Below are 27,150 nucleotides of genomic sequence, written 5' to 3'. Positions count from 1 at the left end.
ACAGTAAAAACCCTAAACCACAACTATTTATAAACTAACTTAGTAACTTTTTAACCACTGTCACTTGACAAGCAATAAGGACAACTAAAAATCAATTAGGATAGGGATGATGGCGGGTGGGAGGGGGGGTTATACCAGTTCTGGAGACAGCAGGAACACAAGTACCGGTCACATGCTCATAAAGTGTCTCCACTCCGGTCGACCAACTCGGAGTACGCTCAGTAAGACTCGAGAGCGGGGGGTGCAAGGCGTCTGGGTGATCAGGCCAGGCGTTCACTCGATACGAATCCCCAGTGAGAGAGAGGCTGCCTGCCTGTTTTATTGCCTGAGAACTTATCACCCCATAGGTTGGTTTTTGTGCAGTGGGTGGAGTAGCAGGCCTGAGCACAAGTCAGCCCATTAGCTGATCTTCCACTGCAATGGGTGGAGCGAGCAGGGGAAGATTATTAATTTACATGCCCTTATATGGAAAACACTCCACCTTAGAGGTATTATAGGCTATGGCTCCCTGCGACGGGCTGATGTTCTGTCTCGGACAAATATGAATCCTCACTTCTTGGTGCTCAGAATTTGGCTATTGGCTTTTCTAAAGCTCAATTATTTCTAGTCCCTCTCTGTGGGAATACATCTTCTCCAGATTTTAGTTTCCTGTGCCCCACAGAGACCGTTAAAACCTTCAATATTCTGTTTAGCATTGTGACAGGCATCTGCTATCATGATTCAGCAGAAATGTGCCTTTATGTGTAGGTATGGTCTTCGTAGATTATATGGAGATGTATTTTTTTCAAGTCTCTAAAGATGCAATTAAATATTATCCTGGGCTGATGAAGGTTTTGATCAGAATGTGACACATTTGCTAGCCCTTGAAATTAAAAAGAAGAGTGTTTCAAGGGAATTGTACTTTCTTTTTCCCTTCTGTTTTCTTGTCCCTTACAATTTTCATTGATGACCACTTCTCATCAAGGTGGAATGCTGGAGGTGGACTAAAACAAGAATAGGAAAATTATTTTTAAAAAGTTGTAACCAAGGAAATAGCCCTTACGTTATGTGTAAAGCTGTACATGATTCTATTCCTCCTTAGTTATCTCACATTGTCTTGATTTATGTGATCCCTCCCTTCAGTCCTTACCCTGTTTGATGCCAGGCTCAACATGTCAATTGCCTGCTTCTTTAAATATTTGTTTCTTCAGTACTATAATTTATGCATTAGGGTGATTCTGATTTAAATCTCTAGTCAGGAACATTCGATTTAATCATGGTTTTCTACTGGGGGGAAAAGTGCATTTTAGTTGGTTGTCATAAGCTTAACACATGTACTTCACAACTCAGGCAATGTCTACACTATGGGGTTTTTCTGAGATAAACTCCGCCACATCCAGGGAACACATCTCCTCTTTGGCTATATTTTTGTGGAAGAGGAAACGCGCGCTTTCAGAAGCCCCGTGTTCCTTCTCCCATGAGGAAGAAGGGCTCTTGCGAAAAAGGAGGCTTTTCCAAAATTTGGCCCGGTGTAGATGGGCCAAATTTCAGAAAAGGCTCTCCTGAAAAAAAATTGGGAAAAAGGTACACAAATTGCAGAGCTCAATTTGCGTAACTTTTTCCAATAGATCATTGTAGTGTAGACATAGCCTCAGAGGTGGATATAGGTTTCATTTTTAGAAGGTACGTATTATACATTTGTAAACTGATTTATTTTGAAAACTTCTCAGATTAGTTTTACTGCTATTTCAGAAAATGAATGATTGTTTGGTTATTTCTCAAATGTGTGGCAAAGTTCTGATTAACTTGCTTGATATTTTGTTTGTTTGTTTATTGACTCAGTCCTGGTGTAGCTGTTCAATCTTGCTTAATTCAGTGCTGTTAATAACTAGTATGCACTCCCTTTCGTTGTTTTTGAAGATAAAGAGAAAATTAAATCAGGAGCTTTAGTTTGTATGTTACAAAATGTATAGAGATTTAATTTATTTCAGATGGATGACATAAGGTTTTAAATCAATTACTGAAAGTTACTTAGATGGAAGAAATACTGTATTTTTCTCCTAACATTTGTGTGTTAATTACAGCCAGACACAACGCAGTCCCCATGTGTTTTACCGCCATGACTTAATCAATCAACTTCAGCACAATCATGCCCTAGTTACTTTGGTTGCAGAAAATCTTTCTGCATATATGGAAAGCATGAGACAATATGCTAAAGGTAAGTTATAGTTAATTCATTGTTTTCTAAATCAAGTATTTCATAATGCTATTTGGAAATTGGTGTTTAAAGCAAACGATTGCTAATATGGTGGGGAGGGGGATGTTATTTCAGTTTCATAGGTTGTCAGATGTTAAAGGCCTTGTGTAGACAAGCCAAAAAAATAATCAAATTTAAAATGTAACATTGCTTTTTGGAAATTTAAATATATTTTTAAAAAAGCATTTTGTAGTGGAACTTGGAAAGTGTAGTGTCATTTTTACCTTAGATTGAAGATACGAATAAGTAGGATTTAAAAGTGCAATAGTTATTTCAGTGAAAAATATTAAATTCTGTCCCATGGGTAGCTTTGTGTAAATCTCATAATTTATTATTACAGAGGAGGTTGTTAAAAACACTCATATTTAGGATGCATAACACTTTCCATATAACAGATTGTTAATTTTTTGAGACTCTCTAACATCTGTTATTCACAGCAAACATTTGAAATTTGGCAGGGAGAAAGCTCTGAGGCCAGAGAAGTGCCATTTATTAGTTACGTGAAATTATGTTAATATTGAGCAGCGTTACAAACTTGAAAAATCCTTTTCTGTTGCTTTTGTCAATATTCAATAATAATAAATATAACATATATTCCATTCTCAGACCCACCCCCTGCAGATTATTCTGGACTATGAATCCCCAAATCAGGCAGACTAGTTGCTGCTATATAAGTGTAGTGGGGAGATGAAGAACAAAAGATGGGCCAGGTCATCTCAACACTGCCCTGTGTTCAACAAATGAAATTGGGGCACATTGTCCACCTTGCTAGCACCTCGTGGGGCAGGAATTCTCCCCACGAACAGAGGGTGAAATGGGTAAAGGTCTGAGCCAGGCTCCTGGCCTACTTAACACCTGGCCACAGTCATTCACTTGCAACCCAGGGTTTAATGGCCCGCGAGTTTAACATAGCTATGTCACTGTGATGGTAGACATCTGTACTATAGTGTTGAGCAGATTCAAACTTTCATGGTACATAATTGGGGCAGGACATGGTTATTATAACTGCACATCAGAAAATTGTTTTTTTCAAATATAGTATTTTTCATTTTTACATACTCTCTCTCTCTCAAGAAATTATATAAAAAAAATATTAAAAGGTTATTCATGTTGCATAGACAGCCTTAATTTTTGAATTTTATAACTCTTCAGTGTCTGAAGCTCCCATGGTCTTGAGAGAACCTTTATTTAAGAGATATGGAGACTACTGTTAATTTGTTGTTTCTTCATCTGGAGGTGCCTATTTTACGTGATAAACTTTATCATAAAGTTATAATTAAGGATATAAAGATATAATTAATAATATAAATAATTATATTATTAGAGAATTTAATGTAGAGATGGCACTTCCATTCTAACAGTTGATTTTCAGTTGTTTATAACTTTAGATAAAGTTACTGTATATGCTGACCTAACTCAGGCTTTGTTTTATGTAGAAAAGGGGGGAGGGCTATGTGTTAGTCTTTGCACAGAAACCTTTAATGTTATCTGAATATTTAGGTTGGGGGGAAAAGAGACTCCTTTTAAAAAAAACTGGATAATTGAAATTTAGGATAATATGCAATCCTGAATTAGGACAAGCTGTTGAAAATACATAGCATTCTCAGGATGGTCAGTGTCTGAGAGTTTCTTAGCTTCAAACTTCCAGTGAAGGAGAGTAGTGAAGATTCGCAGATGCAGATACCTGACAGACTATACTTGTTTAGAACAAAAATAGGGGATGGAAAAGAATACGATTAAATTAATTTCAGAGACAGTCATCTTTTCTATAAATACCTTAGCTTTCTTAAAATGAACATAGCTCAAAGATCTTTTCCTGGAATAATAACACTTTCTTTTACAGTTTGTTGGAACAAAGTTTCATAAAATTATATAATCTATTGGGCAACAAATATTGATGCAGACATGTAAATCTTGTATATATTTATCTCAGGATACACACGTTTTTATTACGGTAAAAGTTACAAATTAATGAAGCAGCTTGAAATTAGTGAGTCAGACCATTCTGAATAGTGATCCTGTCAGATTTTTTTAAAAGCCAAATTTACCTCTTTCTATAATTGGATGGGGAGACTTCTGAAGCCTTTCTCTTTGCTTGGAAAAGTTCCATGCAGCAAACTTCAATTACCGTTTTGTATTGAACTTCTGTTTGAATTCACCTTTCAACATTTATTTGTTTTGCATCCTTGATAATGTTAACAGTGATGCCTATAATTCAGGTTAACTAATACGTGCCCATGTAAGGGCCCTGCTCTTAGTTGCTTGCACCAAACTATAGCTATTTCCACTGATTGTTTTTCTTTTTAAGCCTAGTGTTCTCTTTGGGCTGAAAAGTTTTGGGAAGTTTCAGCAAAAACAGTCGAGCCATTTCTGAGAATGAAGTTGGGGAGAAATTATGTTTTTCTTCCTTAATTGATAATTTTTAGGGTCTTGGTTATTTGGTGCAGGAAATTGGAATTTGGTAAGGAGCTTGTCCCCGGGAATCAGAAAGTTGTGGTTTTTCTTTAATTTTCCCTGTGAAAATTCACCCACACTTGGTTAGGATGTAAACCTGTGAAAACCAGTGCCTGAGCAGGCTCAGTGGAGGTATATTAGATAAAGGGAGATGCTTTTCCAGGGCTGGCCCACAGCATTTCATTTCAAATGAAGCCCTCGTGTCCCCTTGCTTGGGGAATAAGAACAACCCAGGAAACTACAGACCGGTCAGTTTAACGTCTGTCCCAGGAAAGATAATGGAGCAGGTAATTAAGGAAATCATATGCAAACACTTGGAAGGTAATAAAGTGATAGGGAATAGCCAGCATGGGTTTGTGAAGAACAAGTCATGCCAAACTAATCTGATAGCTTTCTTTGATAGGATAATGAGCCTTGTGGATAAGGGAGAAGCGGTGGATGTCATATACCTAGACTTTAGTAAGGCATTTGATACGGTCTCGCATGATATTCTTATTGATAAACTAGGCAAATATAACTTAGATAGGGCCACGATAAGGTGGGTGCATAATTGGCTGGATAACCGTAGTCAGAGAGGAGTTGTTAAAGGTGCTAAATCCTGCTGGAAAGGGATAACAAGTGGAGTTCCGCAAGGGTCTGTTTTGGGACCCGTACTGTTCAATATCTTCATCAATGATGTAGATATTGGGATAGAGAGTACGCTTATTAAGTTTGCAGATGATACCAAACTGGGTGGAGTTGCAACTTCTTTGGAGCATAGGGACATAATTCAAAATGACCGTAGGAAGTTAGAGAAATGGTCAGAGGTAAACAGGATGAGGTTTAATAAAGAGAAATGCAAAGTGCTCCACTTAGGAAGGAACAATCAGTTCCATACATAAAAGATGGGAAGCGACTGTCTAGGAAGGAGCATGGCGGAAAGGGATCTAGGGGTCATAGTGGACCACAAGTTGAATATGAGTCAACAGTGTGATGCTGTTGCAAAAAAAGCAAACATGATTCTAGATTGTATCAACGGGTGTGTTGTAAGCAAAACTCGTGAAGTCATTCTGCCGCTCTACTCTGCACTAGTTAGGCCTCTGCTGGAGTACCGTGTCCAGTTCTGGGCACCACATTTCAAGAAAGATGTGGAGAAAAAGGGTACAGAGAAGAGCGACAAGAATGATTAAAGGTCTAGAGAACATGACCTGTGAAGCCAGGCTTCATGAACTGGGCTTGTTTATTTTGGAAAAAAGAAGATTAAGGGGGGACATGATAGCAGTTTTCAAATATCTAAAAGGGTGTCACAAGGCGGAAGGAGAAAATTTGTTCCTCTTGGTTTCTGAGGACAGGACAAGGAGTAATGGGCTTAAAGTGCAGCAGGGGAGGTTTAGATTGGACATTAGGAAAAAATTCCTAACTGTCAGGGTGGTCAAATATTGGAATAAATTGCCAAGGGAGGTGGTGGAATCTCCCTCTCTGGAGATATTTAAGAACAGGTTAGATAGACATCTGTCAGGGATGGTGTAGACGGAGCTTGGTCCTGCCTTGAAGGCGGGGGGCTGGACTCGATGACCTCCCGAGGTCCCTTCCAGTCCTATTATTCTATGATTCTATGATTTATTCTAATTCTGCCTTCTTCCCGTTCTCCTCCTCTCATGGTACTGCTCTGCTACCCCAATAAAGGAGAACTAACAACTTAAAATGCCTTGTTAAAAAATGTTAAGTAACACTTAACTTTCAAATATCTGAACAGCAAATGTAACACTTCTTGTCTTCGTAGTAAACACTGGCATTTTTATCTGTTTGAATAATCAAAGTGGTGCTTTCCGTGCCTCCTTGGTTGCAAAGATTTGAACTGCTTCCTGAAGGTCCACAGTCTGGGCCAGCTCATGCTCTATTGAGATGGTTGCAAGGCTAACCAGCCTCTCCTGTGTCACTGTGGAGAGTAGATGTGTTTTTATTAATTTCAGCTTGGAGAAAGCTGTGTTCTCCACTAGCAGCTGTTACAGGAAGTGTTAGAAGTATACGCAGAGCAACAAAATCATTTGGAAAGAGGGTGGTCATCTTATTTGTGCACATATATTCCAGAATAGCCTTTGAAGTTGATCCTGCTGAAATGTATCTTGAAAGGGCTTTTCAGTTCATCACCTAAATTACTTGCATCAATATTGCACGTCATCATGTGTCGACATAGTCTCTAGTGCCCTGCATTGCTGGTGTAGATGGTCTTCAGGTATAGTGAGGAGTTTTGGAATATCATACAACATCTCAAATATACTGCTGTGTTCCTTGAGCTGCATGAAACGTTCTTCAAGTGACTGTATTTCACAATCTAGCACCTGGTTAAAGAATTCAACTTTGAATTGTTGTTTGGGGGTTCTTATGGGATTATCCCATGCTTCGTAATCAAAATGTCGTCATCTTCGGTGACTCTTGTATTCTTGAATGGCTGGGAATTTAGCTTCAGTGTGATGTTCCTCTGCCAACTTCTGTGTACTCTACAGAACGTTTTGAAATCCCTCATCTGACCGGTAAGACTGTAGTATGACTTTGCTTTGTCCAGTTCCATTGCTCCAGATATATCAAGGTCAACACCTTGGAGTCTCTTGCTTACAACATTTATTTCAAACAGTCTGTCACGCCACAACACTAAGCCACACAGAAATTTGAATGTGTCTGGTAATTCCATTTCCCTCTGCCACCGTTCTCCCACGATCAGTTCCTGTCATAGCATTTTCCTCCATAATGGCAACTGTGGCATTATCTATCTTACCAATTTGGTGTTTGATAGGCTTTTTCGCCTCCACTCGACTTTCCCATCGTGTGGCACTCAGTGGTTTCAGTGTCAGAGAGGATGTTCCCAGATTTTGCTTCAAAATTTGCCGTCGATGAGTTGATGCAGAGAAAAATACAAGATGCTTTGAATTACATAAAAAAATTTCAGCAGCCTCACTAGAAGGTGATATTGCACCACTGACCATCAAGTTAAATGAATGAGAACTGCATGGGACAAAAAAGCTCGAGGGTTTAACTCTCGGATCTGTCTGCACTCCTGTTCTTTCCTCTCATGTTGGCACCATCATCATAGCCCTGACCTCTCATGTCAGCTATCGCAATTCCTGTATCTTCCAGCTTTTTAAGAAGCATATTTGTCATACCAGCTCCTGTAGTATCATCAATGTCAATAAATTCTAGAAAATGCTCTCTGACAATCACCATTGCAGGGGCATTTTCACTAGGTTCTCTTGTTACAAAACATACCATTAAAGTCAATTGTGCCGTATGGCTGATGTCAGGTGTGCAGGCCAGAATAACAGAGTAATATCTTGCTGACTCCAGATCTGCCACAATCTTCTGTTTGACTTTTGTTGCCACTACCTCTATGATCTCACTTTGAATTGTTTTTCCAAGTTAGTGTTGTGTGTACATTTCTTGGGTGGTGACTCTTCTTAGATGCTCCTGGACTACAGCATCGAACTCAGCCATCAGCTCCACAATTTTAAGCAAGTTTCCATTGTTTGGCACATACAGCTGATCTGAAATGCTACACGGTGCTAGGTTTTGGGTTGCAAGCATTCTCACAATGGCAATGAGCCTTTTCAGAACATTTTGCCAGTAAAGAGACTCTGATGCAATCTTCTCTTGATGCTGATCATCTATGATGGCTTTTAAATTTAGTCTCATCTCAAGCTCTTTCTACCTGTGGAATGCTCTCTGGTGATTTGCTGCCTTCTCATGGCATGCCAGATTTCTAACCAGATTTTTCCAGTCCTTTGTTCCTGTAGAACCCAATGTGGCTGGAACATTAGACTGGAAAGAGTTTGCAACAAAAAAAATATTCAGCATTCTGGGTTTTTGAGTACATAAGCCATGGCCTCTGCACTTTGTCACCATTGGGGATTTCATGCCAGTAATGTGTTGGATGGAAACTTCTATTTTCATTGTCTTTGGGGAACATGAAGTTTTTCACTTGCTGTGGCCTATGCAGTACAAGGAAGTCCCTCAGGCTACTGCTCAAGTGGGTCCACAGTCTTGGATCATCTAGACTTAAGGAACTAAACTCAGCAGCAGCTGTTTCTTGCGCCTCCACCACACTCTTCTTTGATCTTCACTTTTCTTCAGGAATGTGCATGGTTACATCCATTTTGAGATGGAGATATGGATGCTGCAGTAGCTGCCAGGTCACCTGCACTCTGACTAACTGGAGGATTAGGCGGCATCTCACACTCACATCCTCACTGGGGCCAGAAGGCTCACCATGAACATTTGTGTCTATCTCAGGAGAGCTCCTTCCTGCTTAGATAGAAAAACTTCCTTTGCTTGCTTTCTTTTTCTGAATGGTGTGCATTTTCTTCTTTCATTCATGACTGCTGTTCTGTGCCAGCTATAGTAACTCTCAACACTCAATTGAACGGGACAAATAAGCAGGCTGGTAGCTGGGCCTGAGTGAGGGAAGATATCAGCATCTTAAGGGCCTAACTGGCTCCTACTACCTCAGTTGACTGCCTGTTCTCCTCAAGTGGGTTCAGGGAAGCAGCAGGAATCAGAAAGCTCCCTAAGAAGCAGGTGTTCATCAGTCCAGGTTTCTGGGGGTGCTGGAGAGGTATATAAGAGGCGGCTCCTCCTCTTCTCCCTGCAGCTCCTGCTGTTTTCTGTTATTCCCTCTCACCTTTTCTCCTGCCTCCCTGTTATGTCTCTTGTGCCCTCCTTCCTCCAGCACAGCACTCCACCATCTCTGTGCATCTAGAGCAGAGAGAATACATATGCATCAGCAGCAGACATAATTTTCTACACTCTGGGTCCTAGTTGCGCCCCCTCACCGTTTGGCACCTGAGGTGGCCTTGCACCTTATGGTAAGGCCAGCCCTGCTCTCTCCTGTTTTTTCAATGTTCCCCTCCTAGCATCCAGGCAGCATAGAAGAGACAACAACCTGGTCAGGTTAGGGACAGGGACAGACTGGGTTAAACAGGAGGGTGGGTGGGTGGAAGGAGAACAGGGATATACTTTCGGCTAGGCTAAGAAGAAGAATGGGGCTGTGGCCGAAAGATCTCTAAGCACTGAAAGAATACTTCATTCCAGTAGCTGGGATTGAATCTGGGATTTCAGTCTCTGCATTCCTCTGTTGCCTGTCAAATAGGAGTGAATTTTACTTAGGAAGTGGTCAGATAGGGTACATGTTTTCTTTGGTAAAAATAATGAGAGAAGCAGATAAAAAATTAAGGGTGTTATTTTTTTTATGTTGAAATGGATATTAATGTTAGGGAAATGGGTCAAATTGGAGGAAAAAAGTGGCGGTGTGTTCATTCACAGCATCAAAAATAGTTGCTATTTATAGTGAACTGTGCAGGTCTTCATAATGCGATTAGCCCGCTTTCTTTAGTGCTTTGATCGGCAAATAAAACTGCTTCTCATCATTGTGTTTGTGGAGAAAACATTAATCAAGTATCTTTCAATATTAAGGTGTTTTCCTGTGTCTGCAGACAGCCCAAAAAATAGTGAGATATGAATAGAACCACTCAGAGATGGTAGTCTGTGTCAGTGTTGTTTATCTCACCCAGAACTCACCCAACGAGCCCCCTACCCCTCATACCAGATGATCCTCACAACCTCCCTAAGCCCTCTGAAACCAAGTCCTCCCTTTCTCGCCTTAGCATCACTCCCTGCATCAAGAGCATCCCAAACCTGGACACCCTATAAGGCCAAGCCCTATTTCCCCAGCACGTATACCATCTCTGCTGAACCTTAATCTTGATCTGGATTACACTTCATAATGCCATTCTTCCTGCACCCAGAACTCCCCAATTTAGTCCTCAAGGATCGAGATTCCCCCTCCTCCCTCCCGAGCTGCCTGCACCCAAATTATGCCACACAAAACACTGGTACTCTTGAGAGAGTTCTGTGCTTAACAAAATACAATTTTAAAATTGTGCCGCGTTCTTGCATTATTTAATTTGTCAGAATAACATTAACAATATAAAATACAGGACTATGTAGCACTTTAAAGACTAACAAGATGGTTTATTAGATGATGCGCTTTCGTGGGCCAGACCCACTTCCTCAGATGTGAGGAAGTGGGTCTGGCCCACGAAAGCGCATCATCTAATAAACCATCTTGTTAGTCTTTAAAGTGCTACATAGTCCTGTATTTTGTTTTAGCTACACCAGACTAACACGGCTACATTTCTGTCACTATTCTATTAACAATATAGTCATACCATTTTTGATTATTTTTGGTTAATTTTTTTTGAAAATAATTGAAACTGATTATATTGTATTATCTTGACAAATAAAATATACAAAATTTTAAAATATTGTGAAGAGAACTTCAACTTTTTTTTGCTGCAAAATTTTAAATTCTTGGTGCAGAATTTTCTCAAGATCAGTAAATAATTATTTTAACACATTTACTATGCAAATACGTATGACTTAAGTCCTGTGGTCAGACTTTGAAATTTTAAAAAATATATGTACTCACGGATGCATACTATCTATGACTCACTGTCTTTTGAATCATCAGTACAGGCAGTCCCCGACTTATGCGGATCTGACTTATGTCGGATCCGCACTTACAAACGGGGCTTTTCTCACCCCGGAGCTCACGGGCGGCAGGTCGCCGCCCGTGTCCTCTGGGGTGAGAGAACTTCTCCCGGTCTCCCTGGTCTGCTGGGGGGTCCAGCAAAGCTGCAGAACCCCCCCAGCAGACCAGGGACACCCGAGCAAAGCCGCCGCCTGGGCGGCTTTGCTCATTTGCCCGGGAGCAAAGCCGCCCAGGCAGCGGGACCCCCGCAGCCTAGGCAGCTTTGCTCCTGTCCCCTTGGTCTGCTGTGGGGGTCCCGCTGCCTGTGCGGCTTTGCTCGTTCGCCCCGGAGCAAAGCCGCCCAGGCAGTGTGACTCCCGCCACCTGGGTGGCTTTGCTCCTGTCCCCCTGGTCTGCTGGGGGGGTCCAGCGGCTTTGCTGGACCCCCCCCCCCCCCCCCCCCAGCAGAGCAGGGAGACGGAGAGCAAAGCCTTGGAGCACGCCCGCAGCGGGACAGCCCGTGCGCGCTTGGGCTGTCCCGCTGCAGGCGTGCTCTGTGGCTTTGCTCCTGTCCCCCTGGTCTGCTGATGGGGGGGGGGGGGTGGTGCAGCTAGTGCGCCCCCCCCCCCCTCCAGCAGACCAGGCTTTTCTTGCCTACCCCTGGGGTAGAGCAGTTGGGGGCTGCCGGGTTGGTCCTGCAGCGCCGCTCCGGACCAACCCGGCAGCATCCCAGCTGCTCTGCCCCAGGCGTCCTGATTCAGCCGCTGCTGGTCAGTTTCAGCAGCGGCTGAATCAGGATGCCTGGGGCAGAGCAGCTGGGGTGCTGCTCGGTTGCTCCAGTAGCGCCGAGGAGCCGCGCTACTGGAGCAACCCAGCAGCACCCAAGCTGCTCTGCCCCAGGTGTCCCCAAGTCAGCCGCTGCTGAAACTAACCAGCGGCTGACTACAGGAAGCCCGAGGCAGAGTTGCTCTGCCCCAGGCTTCCTGGAATCAGCCGCTGATCAGTTTCAGCAGCAGCTGACTTGTGGACGCCTGGGTTTCTTAAGTTGAATCTGTATGTAAGTCAGATCTGGAATCCAGATTCAGCCGCGGTTGAAACTGATCAGTTTCAGCAGCGGCTGACACCAGTTCCAACTTACATACAGGGTCAACTTAAGAACAAATCTACAGTCCCTATCTTGTACGTAACCCGGGGACTGCCTGTATTTTCCAGCACTACTTCTGATACCTCAACCGCTGACTAGGGATGTGAACCACTAGTCGACTATCCAATAAGCATTTGCTTATTGAATAGTCTACAGGCTAGTTGACTGCTTGCTCTCTGCGCATACAAATTCAACTTAAGAACAAACCTACAGTCCCTATCTTGTACGTAACCCAGGGACTGCCTGTACATAGCAAATTGCCCTCTATCTGAGTATATATGGCCTGGAGGCCTTGGTCAATGCACAGTTCCCTCTATCAGGGTATATATGGCCTGGAGACCAAGTCCAAAGCCTCCCAAACTACTAGGGAGCAGGCCTGTTGTGGGGTGGGGAGGTAGGGGATCCGGGACCCCCTTCTTGCTCCACTGCGTCCCAGTGCAGGACCCTGTTGGCAGGGGAGGATTCTGCTGTCTGCTTGGTGGGGATTCCTACTGAAACATGCCGAGCCCCTCCACCCTGGGCTGTTCCCAGTGCGCTGCTCAACTCTCGGGGCGTTGCTCGGCGGGTTCGACCCTCCTGAATGGCCTCCCTGGCCAGGGCTGCTACTGCTAAGGTGGCTGCTCTGGAGCTCGGTCCTGAGCTTCTTCCCCATTGGTGGTCAGTCCCGAGTGGCTCCCGAGACATTTATCCCCTGCCTTTCTTGTGAGCATGCCCAGCAGGGCTGTGGTCCTTTCAGCCAGCTGGGCCAGGGCTACTCCCTGCCCCTCAGTGCAGCGTAGACACACCCCGTCACATAGCCATATTGAATTTACTGCCTACTTTCCTGGTTTTCTTTTTATTTGATACACATGCCTGTGATATTTTTATTTATTTTATTTATTTTATTTTTGTTTTAGGGCCCATTGCTACTGGTGGTTATGGTGCTGGTTGTTTTTTTAAGAGCTTATTTGCCAGATATCTCATTTTTATTCTCTTGATTTGAGTATGTGAGTAAGCTGGTTTTGCTTTGAAATCAGTTGTTTATATATAAAATTTTCATGTTCCTTTGTATTTTCTTGTGTTTTTGTGCCTGATGTTTACCTGGTTTAGGACCTTAAGTATTAATCTGCAATAGTTCAGGTATGTGAGTTTTTTACTCCACAATAGTGTGGTTTATATTCCAGACATTTTCCAGGTTTTCCAGGTTATTTTAAAATCATCCAAGTGTAAAGTTTAGCCTCAGAACCTATTCTTGGTTGGCTGGAAAAATTAACTTTCTGTCTGAGTTGGACTGTTTTACAGTATCTAAAATGTTCTGGCACAGAAGGCAGGCTGGAGTAGAGAAATCAAGAAAAGGGAAGAGGAGAGAAATCAAGGGAGAATGAAACAAATGAAAACAAGTGAAACTCAAAAGAAAATGTATACAAGAGATTATTCCTTTTGTCTGTGAGAAGAGCTTTCTTAGGAATAGCCAGTAAGGCAAGGGGAAGTGTGGGAGCAATAGTGAACATCCTCAGTAATATTACTGAGCCCAAGGTAGGAAAACTGATAGTTGCATTTTAGGCACAGAAGAGTGTAGAATTTTATTCAGCATTTGCTTCCTAAATGAAATATTTCACATACCTATTTCTAGTGACAAGTTTACTAATCTCTAAAAATCATGCTTTTGTATAAATTGTTTTAAAATCTGATGCTGTGACACACATCACCTGGGATTCCTATAAAAACAATGAACAGTCCTCTGACACTTTAGAGTCTAACAAATATATTACGAGCTTTCATGGGTAAAACCCATTTCATCAGAGTACAAAAGAGTCTCATGAAGTGAGTTTTACCCACGAGTACTCATCTGATGGTGGGTTTTACCCTCACAAGCTCATGATATAATATATTTGTTAGTCTCTCAGGTGCAACAGGACTATTCATTGTTTTTAAAGTTACAGACTAACATAGCTACTTCTCAGGCACTACTATAATTGACTGAAATTTAAAAAATAGCTTTTTCTTATTTAGTTTATTTTGTGTATATGATTGTGTATATTCAGTTGCACCTGTTTGCTGGTTTGTGAAAGACCTATGTAAGGTAGTGAGAGAGATCTTTTTTAAAACAATGGAATAGGGTATAGTACCTGAAATTCTTAACTAAACTGAGTAGTGTTTAAGTTGATGCACCCTTTTCAAACATTCATTGATGACTGTATTTATTAGACCGTTCCTTTCTCCCTGTTCCTAAACTATTGCAGTATGCATTGATTATTGGATCTATAAAGTTGTTTTTTTCCCCCCTAGAAGCAATAGGAAATGGTTTAGTTTATACGTCCCTTCATTATCTCATTCTCTACATATTAACCAATCAGCCAGTCTGCACAGATCCAGATGCTGGCAGTCTCTCCTATACCTGCTAGATGGTGCTGCAGTCATGCACTTACCCATTCTCTGGATTTTCAGTTTTTGATTATCTGATCTGGCTTCTGTCCTAGTTAGGTTGAATAAATGAGGTTCTGCTGTATGTGAATTGCATTGAGAGACTGGATATTATGACATCTTCCACAGTCTTGTCAAAAGTAATCCATGTTTTTCAGCTTCGGTCCAGTTCTTTCCCTGGATTATGCTAAAACTGTCATGCATTTGTGGCTTACACATGTTTAAAAGTAACTTTTAGCTGCTCTCTTGAATGACCAGAGTCCCATTATAGTAAGCACTGTACAGAGGCATAAAAGAAAAGATGGTCTTTTTCTCAAAGAGCACTATTCTGTCATTTAATTTTATGATGGCTATATGTGCCCACAAACACGCACTTATCACTTGGAGAGCTAGGGGGTGCTTACCAAATCATCTTTAAATAAAAATACTTCAGTTTTATTTTTTGTCAAATCTTCTACACTACCATGAGCCAAAACATTATGGTGGAGAATAAATTGCAAGTAAAAAGGACTAGAAACAAGTGATACAAAAAAGTTAATATCTATTGATCTTTGGGTCTTAGACTATCTATCTGAAGTTTATACAGTACCTAAAAAGATAGTATATTAATTCCTGACTGGAGCATCTAGATTCTAGCACAATAGTTAATAGCAACAATGCTATTGCAATAGTCAGCAGGGTCCAACAGCAAATGTGGGCCTGTTTGTATTTAGTGACTACAGAAGAGACGGTTATTGCCATAAAGTTCTTAGTCTATATATGGACAAAATATATAAAGGTTCGAAGAAAGAAAGTGTTGTTCTCCTTATTTTACACATGACAAGCTGAATCATAGATTAAGTGATTTGTCTGAGATCACAGGAAATCTGTTGCAGAGCTGGCAACTGTATCCAAGTTTTCTAAAACTCAGGCTCATGCCTTAACCACAGGTCCACCCTCCATTATTTTCACCATTTATCCTCCCTCCCCCAATTCTGGGTAGCTTTATGAAAAGCAGGAAATAGTGTCATCAATGGTGAAACACATTTGTTCAAATTTTATTGGTAGTCATCTTAAATATTAATAACTGAAATATTTATTTATTTTCTTTAAATTTATATATGGACAACTTTTTTTAAATGTTATGTTTGTGGATTTGCTACTCATAGGGATTATTACATCTATATACAGTAGCAAGTAAATGAGGAGTCCAGGCCAGCAGTACGCTAATCATTGATATGCACAGCTGGTGCTTCACATGCTGAGATAGGACTTTTTCAAAGAAGGAAGGATTTAATGGAAGAAGAGCAACCAGAATCACATAGTCAGGTTTCTAGGAGATGTAACCATTTATGGTCTGTTACAGAAGCTGGATTTCTTCATGGAAGCTTGCATTTTTAGAGGTTGTCTGCATGGGGAAATACCTATTCTGGGCTATTACAGCGGGGCTGGAAGGTGGGCAATAAACTGGAGGCAGTTCTCTAGGGTTAGACCATAGTGGGCCACCACTGCTTTATTTACTTGTGCTTCGGCAGGTACAGCCACTTGCCATTCCTGTTGGCCACTAATTGCTGTTTCCAGTCAACAGGAGCTACAGGAAACAGCACAGACTACTGGGACTACGCTTCCTGCAGCTTCAGTTAGCTGAGAAAACTGATCCATAGCCAACAGGAGTTATGGATAGCCATACCTGCAGAGGAGCAGATAAATAAAGCATCAGCGGCCTGCCGCAGGCTAACCCTAATGAATTACATCTGTCCCGCAGGCTGCTTATTGCCCATCTTGTATTATTTCGGCATTTGTGCATGCTGCAAGGGCAGCTATAATACAACATGGTTTTATTTTGACACAAACAGGAAGAAATATCTTAAAGTCCAGTGTATATTTAAAAACTACAGGAATATTTACATTAACAACTCAAACTAATCATCAATAGTTTACAGTCTAATTGAATGAACATAACATAATTGTTTAGGTGGAAATAATACTTGCATTGCAAATCCCTAATTTCAATCCAACTTAATAAATTTTTTTGGCTGAAATTTGTTCCTCCTTTATTTCATTCTAGAAATGAATGAACATAAGAACGGCCATACTGGGTCAGACCAAAGGTCCATCTAGCCCAGTATCCTGTCTGCTGACAGTGGCCAGCACCAGGTGCCCCAGAGAGGGTGGACCGAAGACAATGATCAAGCGATTTGTCTCCTGCCATCCCTCTCCAGCCTCTGATAAACAGAGGCCAAGGACACCATTTTATCCCCTGGCTAATAACCTTTTATGGACCTAACCGTCATGAAATTATCTAGCTTCATGAATGCATGTGCTTGGACATGCACACAAAATGCATTAAAAAATGTATTTGAATTACCTTACTGGAAAAATGAAAGCATTTTTAGGTATCTTGTAGCAAATTATCCTCCAAATCATTTAGATTTTTACTCAGGAGAAACACTACTCAGTCATTTTTCCAAAGGAAAGAAAATGTTATAGGATTTTTAAAAGCAGTAAATTAGCCAGTTATATTTTTGAAGAGGTGACTACCGGATAATATCTGGTGTTTTAGATTCCTTGCTTCTTTGACAAATAGGGATACATTTTGTTGAATCACAGTTGATCCAAAAATAAATACCACTGAATGTCTAACTTACTGCCCCGTTCCAAGTGATCTGTAGTGTTATCTGTGACCACAGGCTGATTTCTTCTCTGTATAACATGCTGTAGTAGTAGTAATGAAGAATATACAGGCAGTCCCCGGGTTACATACAAGATAGGGACTGTAGGTTTGTTCTTAAGTTGAATTTGTATGCAAGTCGGAACTGGTACATATTGTAGGGGAAACTCTAGCCAAACATTTCTCCAGAGCTCAGTTTTATTCTCCCACACCTCACTTCCCTCAGTCCTTTATTCTCAAGCTGAGGTATCTGCTGAGAAAAGCCGCTCCGCATCTCCCTAGTCTGCTGGGGGTAGGGGGGAGGGCGCTAGCTTCGCGTCTCCCTGGTCTGCTGGGGGGAAAGCAGCTAGTGCGGGGTTGCCTCACCCCGTTTGTAAGTAGGGATCCGATGTAAGTCGGATCCATGTAACCCAGGGACTACCTGTAATGCTATACTCAGATTGCTGTCAGCCCTTACCTTGTCTATCTCTTAAATGAGCAAGAAAAGAACTTGAACCTTCTCTAAGGGCTTGTCTACACAGGAAAGCTACTGCAAAATATGCTTAGGACATGAATTTTAAAAAGCACAATCGAAAACTGCCTGTTTGAGGTTTAACAGTCCATGTGTTAAGTATTATCCATAAACCCAGTTCTCTGTTATAAGATATGAGAAAAATCAGTTTGCTAAATGCTGAATAAGAAACCCAAAATATGTATCTTAGCCTGACAAAAGCTATCTTTATGCACGTGTCCCTGCTTGCACGCTCATGCTTACTTCCTATGCTTTTCCATGTAGCTCTGACTCTCTACTCATTACTAACAATGTTGAGAAAACTTCCATCATAATAAAAGAATTAGAAATACTAGTTCTATAGGTTACAATATCTTAGCTGCTAATAAGTTACTGTTCTATTCTGATTTGAAATTACCACTTTATGACTAAGTACATGTACTTTTGAGTAAAAGCTGGTTTCTTAACAAAAAAATTGCATTGGATAGCTGTCATGTGCCTCTTCCTGTCTCCTTACTTCCAAATCCTCTACTGTGACACCACATCTTACTGGTATTTTATGGTAGGTTTAAAGAAACATTGTCATAGTGGGGTTATGTCCCATATATAAATACTTCTAGAGCAAACCACATTTAAACTGATATAATTGTGTGTGTGTTGGGGGTTGGGGGAGAATCTTGCCACAATGAAGGATGGTTATAGTATTGTTAAAATCCAGCATTGCTGGGTAAGCTATCAACAATATATCCAATACACTGGATTTCATCTCTGCTTTCTTTGTTTTTCAAAGAAATAAGAGTTTGAAAGAGAAATTCAGCTGCTTGTGTAAACAGAATTATGTAATTTTCAATATTTTAATATTCTGTTCATAGTGAAAGAAACATATACCGCTACAAGAAAAATGTAGTAGGTCACATCTTTGACCGCGTATCTTGATTTAATACTTAATCAATATGAGCAGGTCTCTGAAAGATTGCTTTATTACAGATTTATTAATTACTTTCATTACAATTGGTTTGGTTGTCCTCTGAACAGCAAGACTGGAGTATTACCTGCCCTTAGAATCAACATCTGTTTTCTCTGTGTGTTGCTTAATATAACTTCTTAAATTTTCAGAGCATGGAGAGTATGATCCACAAACTGTAAGACCAGGAAGTAGATACAGTCATGTGCAAGAAGTACAAGAGCGACTTAACTTCTTACGGTTAGTTTTGAGTAACTTAAGTCATTTTTTAGAAGGCAAACAAATTTATAACTTAAACTTCTGAAACAAACTATTTTGTCAATCTTTTTTGAGGTTTTTAATATAGTAATATTTTATTGTATGGCATTAAAATGTAATTCCAACAGATCAAGATACCAGACTAAAATAAAATGCTGTAATTGTTGGTCTTGGAAGAGGACATAGTATCAGAATACCTAGCGTTACTAGGAATTTGATGGAATCTGATTACTGGGTCTTCCACCTCCCCTCCCAGGCACACATGTGGGTACTGGATTATGCCAAAGATGATAGTATTCAAGATCTGATTAGGTAATTTCTTAGAACCAGTGGTGCATCTCTTGCTTGGGAGAAACTCATATTTCATCCAGTGTTCCCAGAGAGGAGCAGAATATCATTGAAGACACCATTTTTGATGCGTCACACCTGTTTTAAGAGGGTGTTACGGGCTGTATACATGAAGACAATCACTTGTCTGTAGAACTTATAATGTAGGGCCCTGATTGTGCACTAAAATGTGTGATGGCACACATCAGTGCATATGAAGAGGCTCAGTGAGAATGGTAGTCTGCACATCTGTGCATATTAGTTTGGGATCCTGGCTTAATAGGAGACATGGAACAAGAAGTGATGGTAACAGAGTACAACAATAACTCATTTAGCCATTGACCCATGCATATGCCTAAAACAAACCTTTTAAAATGATAGACTTATGGGGAGTGACATGGAGAAAGTGAGTCTTCAGTGGGAAGCTGGGGGGGGGGGGGCAGTTAAAGAAAGGAAATGAAGTTTGGATTTTATAGCAGCCATCTTACTTTTGAGCAAAGTGAGAAAACAAAGGATTCAGGAAGAGAGTATTAATTATTTGCCAAAGAATGATGATACTGCTTGAAAATTGTCAAATTCTTAGTTTGGACATGATAGTATTCTTTTACAATATCATCTTTCACAGTGTCCCTCAGTATAGTTCTTTATCTCTTTGGATGTATCAGTCTTCCATTTGTCTAGTCCTAAATTTTGTTAACCCATTCTTTAATGCAGATTCATGTTAATCAATTTTGAATGAAATTCAAATATTATAAATTTAAACAATACTTCTCTGAGTAATGGTTCCTATCGTATTCCACTGCGGGTAGGTTTACACATGGGTGGCATGCATGTGGAGCCAGAGAATTTGAAAGCAGTAGGGTCCGTTGGTCCCCGTATGAACCTTTGCTTTGCCTCATGTTGTCCTAGGCTACGAAAGGCCAACCACATCCCGAGTCCTTTTTCATCACTGAGTAGTCTGACTCAAGTTTGAGCTGCTAGTGTGCTCTCGTCTGACACACTTTGGAGGGGGGAGGATTTCAGAATTGTATGTGATACCTTTTTTCTACCGTTTTACTGGGTACTTTTACTTAGTTGAATTTTTAGCGTTACTAGGAATTTGATGGAATCTGATTACTGGGTCTTCCACCTCCCCTCCCAGGCACACATGTGGGTACTGGATTATGCCAAAGATGATAGTATTCCAGTTCTGATTAGGTAATTTCTTAGAACCAGTGGTGCGTCTGTTGCTTGGGAGAAACTCACATTTCATCCAGTGTTCCCAAAGAGGAGCAGAATATCATTGAAGACACCATTTTTGATGCATCACACCTGTTTTAATTAGAAGACCAACAATTCCTTCCACTCCCTAAAGCCAGAGGTCTCCAATGTTTGTGCCCAGGATCACTTTTTTGAATTTAAGAGCAACCCAGGATCTTCCCCGCCTCTTCCCTGGGGCCCCATCCCTTTTTCAAAGCGACTCCCAACTTCACTCCATCCCCACGCTCTTCATTGCTCGCTCACTCTCTTCCCATGCTCTCTGACTTGCAGTGGACTGGATGCAGGAGTTGGGGTTCAGGAAGGTATATGGGATCTGGCCTGGGGTTGCAGGGTTTGGGTCCAACTGTGTGTAAAGTGTGCAAGCTCTGGGAGGAAGTTTGGGTGCAGGAGTGGCTCTGGGCTGGGCAGAGTGTTGGGGTACAGGCTGCTGGCTCAGAGGTGGGCAGGGTTGTGGAACACGTGGGGTACTTCATCAGAGAGGAGGGTCTGGTTTGGGGCAGGAAGTACAGGTGCAGGAGGGAATATGGAGAACTGGCTCTGGGAGGGGGCAGTTCCCCATTCCTGACCATTGGGCACCACCAGTAAAAACAAAAAAAAGGATATGACCTATTTTTCTTTAAAAGTTGCCACATGGATAATTACATTAGTCAGGACAGGATTTTAGAATTCAGTACTCAAAAGAATTAAATGTATGCATTTTAATTTTTATTTCTCTTACACTTACATCAGTCAGCACCCTTTAAGTAACATACCTTGAAAGAATAAAATTATAGAGAATAAATGTGCGGTGCAGGAAGTACAGAGTAGTAACAATACAAATACAGGCAGTCCCCGAGTTACGCGGATCCGACTTATGTTACGAACGGGGTTCCTCTCCCTGGTCTCCAGCAGACCAGGGAGAGGAAGCAAAGCGGCGGAACACGTGGGCAGCGGACAGGGTCCGCTGCCCACGCGCTCCGAGGCTTGGCTCTGCTTTGCCCCCCTCCCTCCCCCTGGTCTGCAGACCGGGGGGGGGGGGGGGGGGGGGGGGAAGCAGAGCCAAGCCGCGGAGCGCGCGATCAGCTGACAGCCCAGATGCTCTGGGCTGTCAGCTGGCCGGGCGCTCCGGGGCTTGGCTCTGCTTTGCGCCCCCCATCCCCCTGGTCTGCAGACCAGGAGGAGGGGGGGGAGCAAAGCAGAGCAATGCCGCGGAGCACGCGGGCAGCGGACAGCCACGGCGCGTCTGGGCTGTCCTGCTGCCCCCGTGCTCCGTGGCTTTGCTCCAGACACCTGTGGTACAGCAGCTGGGGCGCTGCCAGTTGGTCCCGTAGCGCCGCTCTGGGCGCTACTGGACCAACCGGGCAGCAACCCCAGCTGTTCTGCCCCAGGCTCCTGATTCAGCCACTGCTGGTCAGATTCAGCAGCGGCTGAATCAGGACGCCTGGGGCAGAGCAGCTGGGGTGCTGCTGGGTTGGTCCAGTAGTGCCGCTCCTCAGCGCTACTGGACCAACCCAGCAGCACCCCAGCTGCTCTGCCCCAGGCATCCCCAAGTCAGCCGCTGCTGAAACTGACCAGTGGCTGACTACAGGAAGCCCCTGCCCCGGGCTTCCTGTAATCAGCCGCTGATCAGTTTCAGCAGCGGCTGAATCTGGACGCCAGTTCCGACTTACATACAGATTCAACTTAAGAACAAACCTACAGTCCCTATCTTGTACGTAACCCGGGGACTGCCTGTATGTGTTGGGAAGTGAGTGGGAAAGAGACGCTATATAATCCAGACATTTCGTGTGACACACACAGACTGTGAACTAGCTGCTAGGGAAATCTCAGACAGTGCACTGCCTCTGGCACTCCTCATTCAGAGTAGACCTGAGACCACAGCAGCTTCCTGGTCTGACTCAGGCTGTCTCCCCTGTTCCCTGCTTTGCTGAGCTGGGGTGCAGGAGGAAGGCTGGAGAGAGGGAGAATGTATGTATGCGTGAGACAGACATCTGTCTGCTGAGGAGATCTCAGGGAGAGGGGAGGGCACTGTCTATTTAAGACCGTGGTCACCAACCCATTGATTGGCGGGGTTCGACCAGTTGTTTGCGAGTTGTTCAGGGACCCCCAGATTCCCTGAGCCCCAAGAAGCCCCCACTGACGCTACCTCCAGCGACAGTGGAAGTAGTGCTGGCTTCCTGTAGGGTTGGGGGAACCCCTGCAGCTGCGCACCACTTCCGGACTTTCAGGAAGTGTGCCAGCTGCTCCCCTCCTCCCCCAAACAGCCGGTGCAGTTCCTGAAGCCAGGTCTGTGGGGCGCTGGTGACTTCCTCCTCCCTGTTTCCTGCATGGGGAGGGAGGGGGAAAGTCCTGGGACTGCACCAGCTCCAACTACTCAGGCAGTGGTGCTGCCTGAGCATTTGGGACTGGTGCAGTCCTGGGACTCCCCCTATCCCTTCCCGTGCAGGAGGAAGTCACCAGTGTGTCAGAACTAGTGTTTTAGGAAATCTCTGCTGAGGAAATGCACCAGCCGTTTGGGGGTGGGGGAGAGCAGCTCATATGCTTCCTGAGACCGGTTGCAAGATCCCCAGGTGCTGGCCCGAGCTGACTCTGTCCCTCCCCCCTACAAGTACTGTGCCCCAGCACCCTGCCACCTGCCCTGACCAGCACCCTGTGCCCTGCCCCAGCCCCCACCGGCACCCTTCCCCAGAACCCTGTTCCTGCCCCTGCACCCACTAGAACACTGTACCCTACTCCAGTACCTTACCACCTGCTCCAGCTAGCACCTTGCTGTGTGTTCCCATGGGTACCCTGTCCCCTACCCCTGCCCCCACCAGCACCCTGCCTCAGCACCCTGTACCCTTCCCTGGAACCCACCAGCACCTGTTCTCTGCCCCGGTACCCACCAGCACCCTCTCCCCAGCCCCCACCAGCACACTTGGGGCCACATTATTGAGGCTTAGGGTGTTTGGAGGGGTTGTGTTTTTGCATCTCACTTGTGTGGCCCCGACTGACTTTTCTGTGGGTCAGTGACCCCTGACTCAAAATAGGTTCCTCGCCCCTCTCATAAATAAAGACAATGCTGAAACCTTTTGTGTTTCACATAATATTTTATTTATAAATGAAGCCTGTGCAGGCCCCCATCTGGGCTCAGCATCATAACACTCCTGTTCCTCCATGCTGACTCTAAATTTGAGCCTATCATACACTGGAACCCCCTGTCCTCAGCCTCTCTCATCCCCAAACTCCTGTCCCCCCACATCCTCAGTCTTCTTCCACAACACTCCTGTACCATCCACACACTGCAAATTTGTATCCTGAGCCCATCATACTCCGAAGCTCCCTGCCCTGAACCCTTCACACATCCTAACCCTAACCTGTGCACCCTCACATCCACAAGCCTTTGGCTTGCTCAGCACCCCAAACCTCCACCTGACCCCAACACTCCCTAGCCTGTAGCTCCCTCTCTGAGCCAGCATCCTCTTCTCCATATCCTCCTGCATCCATTCCCTCCCAGAGCTTGCACCTCTCGCCCCTTCTCACACCCAAATCCCTTTTTTCCACCCCAGGGCCCGCACCTCCTGTCTCAACCCAGTGAGGGGTACGGCTAGACTACAAGAGTTTTTCCAGAAAACACACTTTTAGCAGCCTCTGTATTCCTCATTTCATGAGGAATGAGGGGACTTCCAAAAGAAGGGGGTTTTCTGACATTTGGCCCAGTGCAGATGTGCCAAATGTCGGAAAAACCTCTTCCAACAGAAGGATTTTAAAAAGTGACACTGTAAACATACCCTGAGAGTGTATAAGGGCCGGGGATAGCAAGTGATGAGAGGAGGGGCACAGAGAGGGTGGGGCCTCCAGGAAGGGGTGAGGTCTTGGAGAAGGGATGGGGTAGATCTTGGCTTGTCCTGACATTTAAAAAGTGATCTTGGGTGTAAAAAGGTTGGAGACCCCTGCTTTAAGAAATGCAGGCAATCTCACACTCAGGGAGTGCTCTAATTCCAAGCCAGTCAGGCTGGCTTTCCTCTTCCATTCTCTATGGAGATGGGGTACAGAAATAGGGGGACACCCTGACATCAGTGCCCTCTCTCACTCCATGTTATGCACAACCAGCTGCCCAGGAGCATCTGCAAGAGGGTGCAACATGGGAGAAGGGCACCTCAACAGATGCTGCTGATTGTAGAGCTCTGCTTATCAGCAAGCCTGCCTTCCTGACAGAAATTGCCATCGACTAGGAGAGTCTGCAGGATCAACCACTGCCCTAGAGAAAGCTAGAGTCATACATTGATTCTGGGTGTCTATACATCTACTCCAACTGAAAATTCTTTCTTCTGCCTACATGGTGAGTCAGGATTTCCCTTTTCTTACACCAGAGTCCATATGAAGCTCCTTGTGTCAGAAGACCCTATGATCCTATTCTCCAGGCAGACCTTTGAAGTATTCATCATCTCATGTTCAAAGTCTTCAGAAACCATATTTTTGAGTGCTACAGGAAAACTGTCAGCCTACTTTCATGCCATCAAACCACCACTTGTTGTGGGTTCTCATACTCCTTTTACTAGCTTGGGGTGCAGTACTAGCAGTCAAGTAGATCTTGGATGTCATCCACTATGGCTATCAAGTCTAGTTCATCGTGCTACTTCATCTACACCCTGAACATATACTTTCAGCATTTTCAGTATAGCATTTTTCTTTTGGACTCTCCACTGCTCCCTGAGTCTTCACCAAAGATGTCTTGGTCATAGCACTTTGTGATGCCCAAGGATCCTTATTTTCCCACATATCGACAATTGGCTGGTAGCAGAATGTTACAGAGATAAAACTTGAATTTCAGCTTCAATGTTGCTCATACTACTTTCGTGCCTGGGAGTCATTGTGAACGTGGAAAAAACAATTTGCATTTCCACATAATCCTTAGACTTCATAGTGGCCTCCATTAGCTCAATCACAGCCTGATCTTACCTATCCAAGCAGAAATTACGGACTCTGCAAGAACCCTTTGTATAGATAGTCAGCAGTCTGTGCAAGTCAGGACTTGGCTATTCCTTCTTGGCCACATGGCAGCCTGCAAATATATCACCTGCTTCACTTGCCAGCACCTTCGCAATCTACAGATGTGGCCTCATAGTCTATTCACGTATGCAATATGTTGTAGCCTAGGGATGTAATAGTTCAGTTGATTAACTGATAAACAAAAGCTTATAGGTTAATACTATAAACTACACACATTCCCCCCAGCAGTAAATTTTTATCAGGCTGGACAGCAGCATGGCTTATTCCTGGCTTGTGCCATTTCTGGGACCTAAACCCACTGTGGCTCTGTATTTAAAGTGTATTAGCAGCCAGGCAGGCAAGCAGCCTGGCTCAGTTCCGGCTCATGCCAGGTCGAGGAGCTCAGACCCCAACCCCAGGCAGGGGCTGCTACAGTGCGGGGTGGCAGGTAGCCAGTCTGAGAGGGGAGCTAGTTTTAAAACTCTCTCCTTATGGACTAGTTCCCGCTTGGCACCCTGCGCTGCTGCCTCTGGTAGAGAGGCAGCAGCGTGGGGTGGCAGAATGCTCCTCAGGAGTGGGGCTGGAGCTCACTGACAGCTGGCTCCACCCTTGGGGACTATAGAATAGTCAAGTAACCAATAGGAATTAATTAGGTTAATCGACTATTCAATGAACCAATATTTAACATCCCTACTAAAGCCCTTATATGCTTCCACAGAATACTCTTCCTTCTAGTGGTAGATGGACCCACAGCTGGTCTTTTCTAGGGATGTGAATGGGTAACTACTTTATTGGTTACCTGGTGAGTGCCACTCTTAACAGGTTAACTGTTAATTAGGAGCAGCATGGAGGACTGCTCCAGCCCCACGAGGCTGCTGGAAGGTACAGTGAGGAGGGGGTTGCCAATACTTAGCCTGTGCGGAGCAAAAGTGACAGTGTGGGGAACCCAGAGCCCTCCCCCCCATGACGGTGTTGAAAGGCCCCCCCTACCAACTCCTGTTGAATCAGTTAACCGATTAATTTTAACATCTAACCAATTAACTAATTAAATGGGATTTCACATCCCTACTCGGTACCAGAGATTCTCCTTCTCCCATCTTCCTTGGACAGAACGATTATCAGACCCATCCCAGAGGATGGGGAGCACACATTGGAGATCATATGATGCAAGGGACATGGATCTCTCAGGAATCCAAGATGCACATCAGCATTTGGGAACTCCTAGTGATACAATGTCAAGTATTAATACCTTCCATTCACTCCTATCATGTTATATTGGACAGCACCATTACAGTTTATTACATCAATAAACAAGGATGCACAGATTTTGCTGCACTAGGCGCAAAAGTGGTCAATCTGTGGGATTGGTACATTGCCCACAAGATCCTGCTGTTGGCAGTCTATCGTCCAGGGACACAGAAAGTGATTGCAGATTCAGCTAAAGATTCACTGCTGTTCATAAATCGTAGCTCCATGATTCCATAACAAACACCCACAGTTCAGCTGGAAACTCTA

At 43.6% G+C, this 27,150-nt stretch overlaps 1 protein-coding gene across 5 annotated transcripts in view; it reads left to right on the top strand.

Annotated features, from left to right (window-relative positions):
- Nucleotides 1-27,150, top strand: part of USP9X (ubiquitin specific peptidase 9 X-linked) — a 292,101-nt gene that overhangs the window by 127,538 nt on the left and 137,413 nt on the right. For all 5 annotated transcript variants that reach the window (XM_089774470.1, XM_089774474.1, XM_089774477.1 and 2 more), the window contains 2 exons: nt 2,064-2,197; nt 18,993-19,080. In XM_089774470.1, the coding sequence (XP_089630596.1) occupies nt 2,064-2,197; nt 18,993-19,080 (222 nt within the window). The remainder of the gene's footprint in view (nt 1-2,063; nt 2,198-18,992; nt 19,081-27,150) is intronic.

Source organism: Pelodiscus sinensis, chromosome 1 (genome assembly GCF_052426305.1).
Source record: "Pelodiscus sinensis isolate ZL-2025 chromosome 1, ASM5242630v1, whole genome shotgun sequence".
Taxonomy (NCBI): domain Eukaryota; kingdom Metazoa; phylum Chordata; order Testudines; family Trionychidae; genus Pelodiscus; species Pelodiscus sinensis.
Note: the sequence above shows the minus strand (reverse complement) of the source record. Positions and strands in the feature narration are given on the sequence as shown.